Genomic DNA, 12,427 nt, shown 5'->3' with positions numbered 1-12,427 from the left:
GTTTGAAGAATTAGGTATTTGGTATGAAAAAAATAGACTTCAAAATAAAAGTGGCAGAATACTATCCACTAAATCAAAGGAGAAAGACGAACATAATGCTGTTTTCAAACCAGGTTGGTATGCTGCTGGATGGATCAAGAATGGACCTCAAGGTGCAATTGCTTCAACAATGATGGATTCGTTTGACACAGCTGATAAGATTTTAGAAGATTTAGCAAATGATGCGTATATTAAGATCAACTCAGACAAGGAGTTGGAGTTCTCAAACGCTGTGGATTGGGGTAATTGGGAGAAATTGAACACTTATGAACTTGAAAAAGGTGAGGCATTAGGGAAAACTCGTCTTAAAGTGTGCAACAAAGATGAAATGTTGAAATTGATGAAATAAGGAAACGCAGCCATTAATTTATGCAATCTATATTTGCAACTAGAAAGAGAGTATAAATGTATAGATAATTCATAGAAATTCGAGATTGTTACAATTCATATCAAACTAGAGAATGATAAGTGAGTATTGTCTTGTAAGCAAATACCTTGTGCCTTAATGTGAGAGCTACTAGGTGTTTACTGCTAATTGTGAGAGCACGCACTACTACTACTACTTTAATAAGTTGAATTGCTTTTTGGGAGGGAGGAAAAAAAAATACTTAAACCAAAAATGGTTTGCAAAAAAAAAAAACAGGAAAACAAAACATTGACAAAGTGAGAGAGAAGAAAAAAAAACTAATCATTGATTGAACAACATCTACAGTTTCAACTATCAAGCACACTCTCCACCAATAAATTTATCACCCCCAACAATGTCTTTATTGTACATTACTGAAGAGGTGGTTGAGAACTTTTCTGGTAGTGGAATGGATCTGCTATTTGAAGTGTTGGAATCCTACCAAGAAAATGATGCAGAATCCGAGGAGATACTTGCTCAAATTTTCACAGAGCTATTGATAACATTTGAGGAGAACAAATTGGATGTCAATGATATCAAAAAGTTTTTCACTCAGGCAATTAAATCGGACGATCAGGCAAGAATTTTTTTCCAAGTACTCAATTCGTTTGCTGTATCGAAAAATATTCACGATTTGTTGCATTTACTTTTCCGAGACAATAAAATCAAAATAGAAACATTAGCTTTACACCTCAGCTCAGATTTTTTAAAATCAGTGGAAATTGTTCCAAAAGACTATTTCCAGAGAACTTTAAGTCACAAGATCAGAGATGAATATTTCACGCAGAAAAAGTTCAACTTACTTCATGAAGAAGTGGAAGGGTATTCGAAGTTTACGTCGGAAATGCATTCTATTTTAGATAGCAGCGATGCTGAATTTCAACTTGATTATGCTATTCAGGTTATGGAAAAATTGATTGGTCATTATGACCTTGATCCCAACAGATGTTTGAGTTTGTTATTTCAAGTCTTCACCGGAACCATAGTGCCTCATTACCGTTTCATATTAAATGTCTTAAAGAAGAGTAGGTGGTGGCCAAATGTTGAAAGTGATAATTCCTCATTGTTAAGCCTTGGGAATGGAGGAAGCGAAACAGCAGCCAAAGTGATTGGCCTAGAGCTTGTGGGTGAGTGTGGTACAAGAGATTTACCTGAAACATACAAGTGTCTTGTGGCCATTCTTATTAAAGAAGGATTGATAAGCTTTGGATCATTGTACAAATTTATGGGCCCTGATGAATCGGAAATGGACGAACTTGAGGCCGAATACAAAAAGAAGTTAGATCGTGATGTATTAGTTGCTGGGGCTACTGCCCTTGCTCTCGCTGCACCATTAGCTGATGAAGAGGATGAAGAAGGAGAAAAAGGTGAAAGCAAGACGAAAAACAAAACCAGTCAAGCTTCAACAGAGAAAGATTTATCTAGCTTATTAAAACTGAACATGAAGTTCCAATTTCTTAAAGTATTTTTGGGTGTTGGACTTTACTGGCCAGCGATATTCATTTTGACGAAATATCCATACTTGGCACAAATTGACGAAGAAATACCGATCTTAATCAACAGATTATTTGCAACTATGATTGATCCATTATACAACAAAATAAGAATTTTCAGTGACGAAGAGATAAGTAATCTTCAAAAACCTAAAGGAATAACATTTAGTCGTCCCTATAATACAGTTTTTGTCGAGCATTCACCTGTTGCTCACTTGTTCAGTTTTAATCCTTTGATGCGCGGATATGGCAACAGAAAATACACTTACTTTTATAGGGAGTTTTCCACAGATCTTCCAAAAATACAGGATATCGATAGTTTGATAGCCGCTTCGAATGAGCTCCTTAAATTTAATGGACCAAATCTTGCGAAAGATACAGATATATTTATCAAGACTTGTGAAGTTACTCGCTACTTGTTGTCCCAAGAAGAAGATAAAAGCAAAGTATTTTTTTATTTCAAGAACTTTATTTTCCCAGCAATGCCGTTAATAGAAGAGAATTCCATTGCCATAGACAAAGCTTTTGAAATACTATTATTTTTTCCAACTGAAGACAGATTCAGTCTTTATGGTGAACTATACAACATATTAGCTAAAAACAATCCACTAATTAAAATAGCTTATAGCAAAGCTGAAAAATCAACTAAAGACGTTTTAAAAAGATTGTCCAAGGAAAATGTTCGTCCCATGATGAGAAGATTAGCTAAAATTTGTTTCTCAAACCCATTACCTTGCTTATTAACAATTTTACAACAGATTGAGAGTTATGATAATTTGAACACCTTGGTTGTTGAAACTGCTAGATACTTTAATGCGTATGGATGGGATAATTTAACTGCTGCTATATTGATAAGATTAGCTTCTAGTCGAAGCAGTACATATAACGGGATGAGTGAGCGTCAGTGGGTTCAATCATTGGCCTCATTTATTGGTAAAATTTGTCAAAGATACCCTCATGCTATTGACATAAAGACTATACTAGCATTTATATTGAAATCATTTTACTCAGGAGACACAATTGGTTTACTAGTGCTTAAGGAAATGTTTATTTCAATGGGAGGCATTCAGCATATAACAAATTTAACCATAAACCAAATTGATATGATTAACTGTGGGTCATCTTTACAAAAAATTGTTTATAACACCATAGACGATCTTCGATTTGAAAGAAGAGCCACCGGGAAATATCTTATTAAATGTATGAATGAGATTGATGCAGTTAATGAATTGTTAGTGTTGCTTTGTCGTATATCGAATGATGTGACTTTCACCGGGAATGAATCATATTTGAAAGTTTTGGTTAGCAAAAGTGATGACGTAAATGCGGTAATTCGATTATTTGTTACATTAATCAACTTATATGACGAGGATTTGAATTTGATGCCAATACAGCAATTATCAGATCTTGGTGTGCCATGGTCATGGGCATATGAAGTTTGGAGGTTCAGAGGTAAGACTGAGAAGGACAATCTTTCACTTGAATCCACGTCTTCAATTTTTGACAATTTCTGGAAGCTCTCATTACATGATATCAACTACACAAATGAACTTTACGATAATGAAACCATTAAACTTGAATCAAATATCAAAAGCTTGAAGGATTCTATTGCCATTAACTTGAAAAACAAAGAGTTACCCCGTACAGTAATTGACAAACAAAGAAAAGATTTGGAAACATGTGAAGAATATCAAAAAACATTGGTGGATGAGAGGGCCAAACATAAAGATGAAAATGAGAAAATTGAAGAACAGTTGAAACAGATTTCATTTAATTGGTTTGTTGATTTAAGTTTTGAGGAGTTTATTCAGAAGTGTATATTTCCAAGAGCAATCACTTCCTCATTTGATGCTGTTTATTCTGCAAGATTTCTTTTTAAATTGAACTCTATGAAGATTGACAATTATTCGTTGGTGAATGTTTTAGATTTGTTATTCAAATCAAAAAGTTTATTTGGGACATTGTGCTCATCAACTCCTACAGAAGCTGAGAACATTGGATTATTTTTTGCCGATATTTTGAGAACATTACAAGGATGGAGAGATGAATCTAAGTATGGTGAAATTGGTTTGCAAGATCAAGATGGAGATGCAATTACTTTTGATGATTTCAAAAAACTCCTTTACGATTATCACTCGTTGCTTTTGGAAGAAATCAGAATAGGGTTACAGGCACCTGAATATATTTCTCGTAACAACACCATTATATTTTTGAAGAATTTGTTGGCTGTTTACCCCACTGTTGATGATCATGGTGCTCAAATTGTTAATTTGATTGAAAAGTTATCTACAACAGAAAAGAGAAACGATTTGAAGTTAGCTTCGAATGCATTGTTGGTTCATGTCAAATCGAAATCCAAGAATTGGGTTCCTATTTGGGACTTTATTTCAATGAGTGAAGAAGAGAAGGAAGAAATAATTAAAGCAAAGGAGGAAGAAAAACAAAGAATTATTAAAGAAGAGGCAGAAGCCAAAAGACAGAAGGAATTGGAGTTGGAGAAGGAAAAACAAATGAAATTAGCCAAAGAAGAAGAAGAAAAGAAAAAACTATTAGCTGCTGCATCTTTGAACTATGACTCACTGACTGCCGGTGGTAGTGGTGGTGGTGCTAGAACTCAAACAAGAACCACACAAATTGGAAGAACATATGAAAAGTATGCAATAGAAACAAAATCAGAAGCACATTCAAGACAGACAACTCCTATACCGACACAACCACGGACTTTATCTTCTGTTCCCACGTCACCAAGTTCATTGTCCAAAGAGAACAAGTTACAGGAAAGAGTGAATAAAATGAAACAAGCTTATAAAGAGTCTCGATTTTCTTCAGACACGGAGAACAAAGTTTTGAATTCTGAGTCTCTTGATGGTCACGAGGCAACTAGTAATGAAAAAGAAGCTAAACAAGAAGAAAGCAATGACCAAGAAAAATTAGATTCAGAAGCAAAAGAGAAAGCCAACCCTGGTCAGAATAACGAAGAAACCCAACTATCTACTGAAAAAGAAGACAGCGCCGGTGATAACTCAACAAACACATCAAATTTGGCAGCACAAAAAGAATCCGAGCAAAAACGATCCCCCTTACCTCCACAGAATGAAATTAAAAAATCAATTTCCCTGGAAGATTTCAAGGGACCAACTGAACCCAAACGTACACCGTTACCTCCTCAAACCATGGTTGCCAGACATAAAGATGATTCCTATGGACGGTCAGAAGGTAGACGTGCTCCTTTACCTCCACAACATGAAATCAAAAAACAATCATTAGGTGGTACAGATTCATCTAATAAAGTTGGCTCTTCACGTCCACCATTAGGGCAATCGAATGCCAATGGGTTTAGGAATGATATGAGAACGAATAAAGGTAATAGTTCAAGTAATCAACAAAACTCAAGACAACAACCACCTGCCTCAATCCCGCCATCACCGCCACCACCATTACCACCTATACAGCATCATAGAGGAAGAAATGACTATGGAAATTCTCGAGGATATCAATCAAACAGAGATAATTATGGACGCCATAGCAATTCTAGAAACGATAGCAGACCAGCTAGCAGTCGAACACCTACTTACGATAATAGAGCCAGAAATCAAGGTAACAGAGACAATAGAAACACAGGAAGAAATGAAAAGAGAAATGCTGACAGTTTTGGTGGACGAGGATACGATAAGAGACCGAGACATTAAGAGAGTAATATGTCAAGTTAAATAATGTAAAATAAAAAGCCCACAAAAAATAAAAAATAAAGAAATAAAAATGTATAATATAATTTTAAATGTATATTATCGAGAAATCACTGATGTTTCATTTGGCAATAAATCCATCCTGGCTTTTTTAACCAATGGTTCACCTTCTGGAGTTTCTTCTTTTTCTATACTATTTAAGAATGACTCAATTCTTTGTAAATTATCATCATGCCATTTCAAATGTCGACGTAAATCATATTCTCTAGAAAACATTCTATCACAATTATTCTTAGGACAATTGATCTTCTTCCCACTATTCAGAATAAGTTTAGAAACACTCTTTGAACCTTCCAAAGAAGCAGTAAATGATTTTATTGATCTTTGAGCTGACATTGAGTCTGATCTAACATCACTTCTTTTTTCATCTAGACTATCTTCTTCATCTTCTTCATCTTCTTCCACTTTTAATTTCTCTGTTTCTAATTCATGCAAATTATTTAATTTCGATCCTTGATCTAATAGGTTCTCTAATTTTTTCACTTCAGTTTCCTTTAATAAATCATCAGGGATATTACCATCATGGAAGATATTATAATGTTCAACTAATTCATTTTTCTTTGCAAATTTCCCCACATCACAATAATCACAAGTCCATATTTTGATCATGGTAGAATCATCATGACTTAACATATGTGAAGATAAACCTTTTTTCCCAACACAACCTTTACCACATTTAGGACATTTAAGTTTTGGATGCAGTTGTTTTATATGAAATTGTAATACTGACCAAGTTTGGAAATTTTTAAAACAACCAGGATGATCACATTGATAAGCAGGAGATCCACCATGATGTTTTAATTTATGTTGTGCTAATTTTGAAGGTCGAGTGAAAACTTTATTACATTGTTTACACGTTAATGTTTTTTCATGAACAGATAATATATGATGTCTTAAAGATTGATGTTTATAAAATGCTTCTTGACAATTTTCAAATGTACATTTAAATGACTTTGTATGGGTGATTTCATGTCTTTTCAAGTGTTGTCGAGAATTAACCCCTTTACCACACACTGAACAATGGAATGGTTTTTTTTCGGAATGTGATACAATATGTGTTTCCAAATGTGATTTTCTGAAAAATGCTTTATCACAATCCTCCACTGTACATTTATACGGTCGATCATTACTGTGGGTTCTTAAATGTTGCTCTAATAATGATGGTCGATTATAGGCTTTATCACACCCTTCATATGTGCAAATATACTTTTTGGGACGTGATGAAGAAGAAGAAGATATTAAAGATGATATCGATTTGGTTTCGTCACTTTCACTCATTGAATAAAGTAATAAAAAGTGGATTTGAAAAAAAGAGATGAGGTCCGCTGTTTATTTTTTCAGTTTGTTATTTTTTTTTTCTATGGAGAGAGGAATGCGTTGCGTCTCATTAATGAAATAAGTCGCGATATTAAAGGAAGTCGCGACAAGGACAAAAAGGATTGTACCAATTACATTTGGTTAACATCATCATCCAAAGTGAATCCCACAACAAGGAAATAAGTCAAGTGGTTACGATATATTACAGAGGATAAAGCTCAATAATAATCAAGTCGGCACTCTATGAAGTGAGCAAAGTACATATTATTCTTGATCATGAATTCATTACAGACGACCCTTCACAAGGGGAACGAGATGTCCAGATATTAACCACAGAGTGTCAGACACACAATTATACAAATTCTAAAGCCCGTGACAATATTATAAAATTATAGAGGGTCCAGACCACTACTGATCTAGTTCAATCACTTTTCCTTTTGTAGGTGGGCCCAGTAGACTTTTTTTTTTTTTTCATTTTTCGGTATTTGCCATGGCTACAAATCTTGCAGCCGAGACATCCTGATTCTTCTTTTTTTGTGATTCGGAGGCCTGCGCCTATTTCTACACCAAGAGATTGACAACCACATTCACACTGAAGCGCAATGATTGGATATTACTAATAACAATTGCACTTGGAGACCGTAATAACAAATTGTCTAGCCAATATCCTAATAAATCCGAGCAATGGAAACCCAAGTGAGTGTAGTTATAGCTTGTGGAAGGATGTGGCCATTTTAATCAGAAAAAGAGCTTAATAAATACTATTTTCAAAACACATACACTTCTCTCGTATCCACACACACACACACAATTTGGTTACACATTTACATAATCATTGATATAATGTGTTGATAAGTGTTGACTTTCCCCAATTCAATTTTTGATTAAACACCATTTCAAAGAGGGAGTTTTTAGTAATTATTTTTTTCTTGGGTGGAATTAAAATTAAAACTGACCACAAAAGATTGATCATTTTTTCCGTTCACTTTGTTCCCTCCCTCACTCACTCAAACAATTTTTAATTTCCCCCAAATTTGCTTCCCTTCCTTTTACATCTTTTCTGTTCCACTTTTTTCTTTCTTTCTTTCTTTCTTGGTTTCTTTCTTTCCTTAAATAAAAATATCCAATTCAATTTAAATACATAATTTCAATCTTTATTTTGATATTTGAAAATCATTTGATAGGTTATTCTTTTAGTTTGATTTTTTTTTTACATCACTTTTTGATTAGTTTTTATTTTATTTTGGTTTAACAATTGTTATTTCAAGAATACATTATAAAGTTTTAAATTTTGAAAAAAAAAAAAATGGGTATTAATAATCCAATTCCAAGAAGCTTGAAAAGCGAATCAAAGTATGTAAATTCAATATTATCAATAATAATTTTCAAAAATTAAGTTACTAACATTTCTTCCCCCTCCGAACTGTTTAGAAAAGCAGCAAAAATCTTATCATCGTTCATCAAACCCAATCAAATAGCTGGTCCTGATCAAATTATCCCTCCAAGAATATTGAAAAATGCCAAAGGATTAGCCATTATAACTGTTTTGAAAGCAGGGTTTTTGTTTTCTGGTAGAGCTGGATCCGGGGTGATTGTTGCCCGTTTACCAGATGGATCTTGGTCAGCACCTTCAGCAATTGTTACTGCTGGTGCTGGTGTTGGTGGACAAATTGGAGCCGAATTGACTGATTTTGTGTTTGTATTGAATACTAAAGCTGCAGTTGATACATTTGCTCAAATGGGATCGGTGACTTTGGGTACTAATGTATCTATTGCTGCGGGGCCATTGGGTAGAAGTGCAGAAGCAGCAGGTACAGCCACTGTTGGTAGTGTATCGGCAGTTTTTGCTTATTCGAAAACAAAAGGGTTATTTGCTGGTGTATCATTAGAAGGTTCAGCAATTGTTGAAAGAAGAGAAGCCAATAGAAAGTTTTATGGAAGCAATTGTAAGGCAAGAAATATTCTTGCTGGTCAAGTGGATATTCCTCCTGCTTGTGAAGCATTAATGAGAGTATTGGATTCAAGAGTTTTCAGTAACAAACTTCCTTATGATGAAGATGATCTTTATAATGATGATTATTATGATGATATTCCAGATGATTTTTCAGACACCACATCAGATAGTTATTCATCACCTTCAAGAAATCGCCGAGGCACTGTTTCATCATCAAGTAGGTCAAGAAGACGTGGCAATTCCAATGGTTATTATTCATCTGATGAAGATCAATATTCATCTGAAGATGATTATGGCTACTCTCGAAATAGAAGATCATCAACCAGAGGTACATCTTCAGGGGGGAGTGTGGGTGGACGGAAAGCAGCCAATTGGGAAGATGATATATACGACACGAATTATAATAACAGAACCAGATCAAGAGGCAATAGTGATGTGGATAGATTGGGGTCACGTTTAGGAAGTACTAGATTATCGCCACGAAAATCCGATCAACAAGCATCATCATCATCTGGTGGTGCTCCTCCATCGCGGCCATCAGTTGCTTCTAAACCTAATTTTGGTGGTGCACAAAAATCAAATGCTACACAAGCCATTGCCTTATATACATTTAAAGGAGAACAAAGTGGAGATTTACCTTTCAAAAAAGGTGATGTAATTGATATTCTCAAAAAGACTGATACTATTGATGATTGGTGGACAGGAAGAAATAATGGTTTAACTGGTATTTTCCCAGCAAACTATGTTGAATTGATTTAAGAAAAGAAGGGGTTTAAGCTAAAGAGAGAAAGAAAGGGAGAGAAAAGAATTATTATGTATTATAATACAAGACTACTACTTGTTATTTCTGATTTTAAAATTTTAAAATTTTTAAATTTTTGAGATTTTATCATTGTAAAATAAAATTCAGAAATCTAAAATATTGTAAATCATGATATATAACAATGAAATCTTGTAAATTGTCTCCAATGGGTGTAAATTTTATTGATATTAATTTTCCCAAGTTTTCCAAAAAATGAAAATTGAAATTAAATGTCGTATAGTAGCAACAAATCTTCCCAATGATTGGTATTTGAGCTACTTTGCACGACATGTGTTCTCTTACACTTGAACTGTATGTCCAAGAATGGAAACATATGCCGGAAGGACGTGAAACATGAGTTTGGTATAAAAGGAATAAGAAATGTCAAATATTTTATATAGTTATATATTTTAATTATGGGAAATTAAACGTTTATTCTGTTCTATAAGATTTAACCGTAGAGATTACATTTAAAGCCTATGGTCCAAATCTAAAAGATACTACAAATTCACTATGTCACATACTTAAATCAAATTCATCAAGCACCATTGCCTACACAGATTTAGAACGGGCTATATCATCATTTAAGTCAGACATTACTAATTTACGCTAAGGTGTTAGCTTAATGGACCAACTACTTTAAATTAAATTGGTAATGCAATCTGTTCTTTATTTGAGTCGAATGCCACGACTATACAACATTAAATCACATTTATTTACTACAGTTGATATCCCAAATACTTACATGATTTGTTTTGGGGAAATCCAATCCAAAATTCATTTCTCTGAAAAATTGATTTCATTCTATCATTATTAACCAATTATAACCATTCACTATTAGTAACAATGATAACCCATATTTATTGTAAATGATGGAAAGAAACCATATTTGAGCATTGAATAAACAAATGAAATGAATTAATTTTACAATAAAAGCTGTTGCCAAAAAAAAAAAAGACTGAAATCTAAACCGTGATATATATATATATATATTTGTATAACCAATTTTTTTAAAACTAAAACTAATCTAATTTAAATACTTCTTTAACAAAATGTCTAACTATAACCTCACCTTCATCAAAATTTGGATCATAATGCTTTATAATAGCAGCACCATGAGTACCTTTAGTATGTCTAATAATAATAGGGTATTTTTTCCAACCAATAGTATTTAATTTTTCAACAATATAAGATTGATTATGATCTAATCTTATTGGTGGGAAAGTTGATGAATGACTAACTTTCCAATTCATGGCGTCATATATATCTTCAACCAATGTTTCTTGTTCATCATCAACTTTATTAGAAATATCTGCAAACACCGAAGAATGATATTGTTGTTGTTGTTCTTCTTCTTCTCCTCCTCCTACTTCATGTTCATGTTCATACATGTGTAATAAATCATTTGATTCATTTTGGAAAAATTCACTTACTCTTTTTCTATTATATATTCTTTGGACAATTGAAGTTATAATAAAAATTGGTGAATAAACAGTAATTGTTCCTATCAATTTTATCCAATTTAAAGTTTTCCAAAACCATTTGAATCGATGATTGGATGATTCCCTTAAATTATCAACTTTTTCATAATAAAATGGTTTGGTGACATCAATGACATTTGGTTGGTATCCCTTTATATACTTACAATTGATATTTTCTGGTCGTTTATTATACAGTGAATTAACTTTATCATCGGGCGATATGGAAGCAGTATACCAAGAACACCGTTTATCATTGACAACATTGGCATAAAGTGATTTATATTTGAATTTTGCCAATGCCTTATAAAATTTAGATCTAGGGTCGGCCATCCATACTAATAATGGTTTACCAAATTCTCCAACTTTATCTCGAAGGAAAAATTGAGATCCAGTATCTGCTAAAAACAATGGAGCTATTCTATTATATAATCGAGCTGAGAAATTATGACTTTGAGGTACCAGTACTCCCACGTGTGGTGTACAAAAAGTTGTAAAATTAATTGGTTCAATATTATCAAAATAACCTTGACTACTAAGATATCCAATACAATACCTTGAGATTAAACCTCCCAAGGAATACCCAACAACGGAAAATTTAGTAACTTTACCACCTTTTTCTTGTTCAATTAATTTTGTTTGTTCCCATACTTCATCAGATATTCTTTTCCCATTGACATCAATTCCATCATATGTTAAATAACCCAGGTGTGATCCTGTTTTATGAGTATAAAGTATAGTTCCATCATATGAATGAATGTTTTCATGTATTTGCTTTTCAACATAAGCAAGATGTGAAGAATTACCCCAAACACCATGAACTAAAATGATTAAATGATAATTTGACATTATTCCCCAAAATTTGAAATAGTATAAGCGATTAAAGAGAAAGAAGAAAGAAGAAAGAAGAAAGAAGAAGAAGAAGGGTTTGTTAAAATGTTTTAAAATTTAAAAGATAAATATTTTTGCATTCTTTATAAACCGACTGTGAAAAAAAAAAAAAAAATCAAATTCTAATCAATACGAAGAGACAAAGAAAGAGAGTGAAGAGTATGTTTTGTGATGCCCTCCCCCCTCCCTCCCTCCTATCTATCACCTAACTCCTTTTCTCGTTTCGCTTCGTTGTGTTTCATTTCATTTTATTCCAGCGGATTTTCTTCGTTTTCTTTTCGTGTCCCACACTTATTTATTA

General features: G+C 33.3%; 4 protein-coding genes across 4 annotated transcripts, besides 1 other annotated feature; 2 read left to right on the top strand and 2 right to left on the bottom strand. All coding sequences in view use genetic code 12, as the record gives it.

Moving 5' to 3' along the window:
• Window positions 1–800: 800 nt before the first annotated feature.
• On the top strand, window positions 801–5,627 carry CAALFM_C204870CA (uncharacterized protein; the record flags this gene model as incomplete). Its single annotated transcript, XM_705190.2, has 1 exon — window positions 801–5,627. One exon carries the CDS (start codon window positions 801–803, stop codon window positions 5,625–5,627), a length of 4,827 nt encoding a protein of 1,608 aa, XP_710282.2.
• A 96-nt stretch (window positions 5,628–5,723) lies between these two features.
• On the bottom strand, window positions 5,724–6,962 carry PZF1 (Pzf1p; the record flags this gene model as incomplete). The annotated part of the gene is made up of 1 exon (XM_705192.2): window positions 5,724–6,962. One exon carries the CDS (start codon window positions 6,960–6,962, stop codon window positions 5,724–5,726), a length of 1,239 nt encoding a protein of 412 aa, XP_710284.1.
• Window positions 6,963–8,307: 1,345 nt separating this feature from the next.
• On the top strand, window positions 8,308–9,714 carry CAALFM_C204850CA (uncharacterized protein; the record flags this gene model as incomplete). The annotated part of the gene is made up of 2 exons (XM_019475227.1): window positions 8,308–8,354; window positions 8,433–9,714. The coding sequence occupies 2 exons, from the start codon at window positions 8,308–8,310 to the stop codon at window positions 9,712–9,714; spliced, it is 1,329 nt and encodes a 442-aa protein (XP_019330772.1).
• A 274-nt stretch (window positions 9,715–9,988) lies between these two features.
• Window positions 9,989–10,458: a long terminal repeat ((psi-2a) Solo copy of the long terminal repeat (LTR) associated with the transposon Tca9; about 470 bp long, 30 copies per genome).
• A 321-nt stretch (window positions 10,459–10,779) lies between these two features.
• Window positions 10,780–12,084, bottom strand: CAALFM_C204830WA (uncharacterized protein; the record flags this gene model as incomplete). The annotated part of the gene is made up of 1 exon (XM_705194.2): window positions 10,780–12,084. One exon carries the CDS (start codon window positions 12,082–12,084, stop codon window positions 10,780–10,782), a length of 1,305 nt encoding a protein of 434 aa, XP_710286.2.
• Window positions 12,085–12,427: the final 343 nt, after the last annotated feature.

This window comes from Candida albicans, chromosome 2 (assembly GCF_000182965.3).
Source record: "Candida albicans SC5314 chromosome 2, complete sequence".
Lineage (NCBI taxonomy): Eukaryota > Fungi > Ascomycota > Pichiomycetes > Serinales > Debaryomycetaceae > Candida > Candida albicans.
This window is presented reverse-complemented; position numbering and strand designations above follow the sequence as displayed.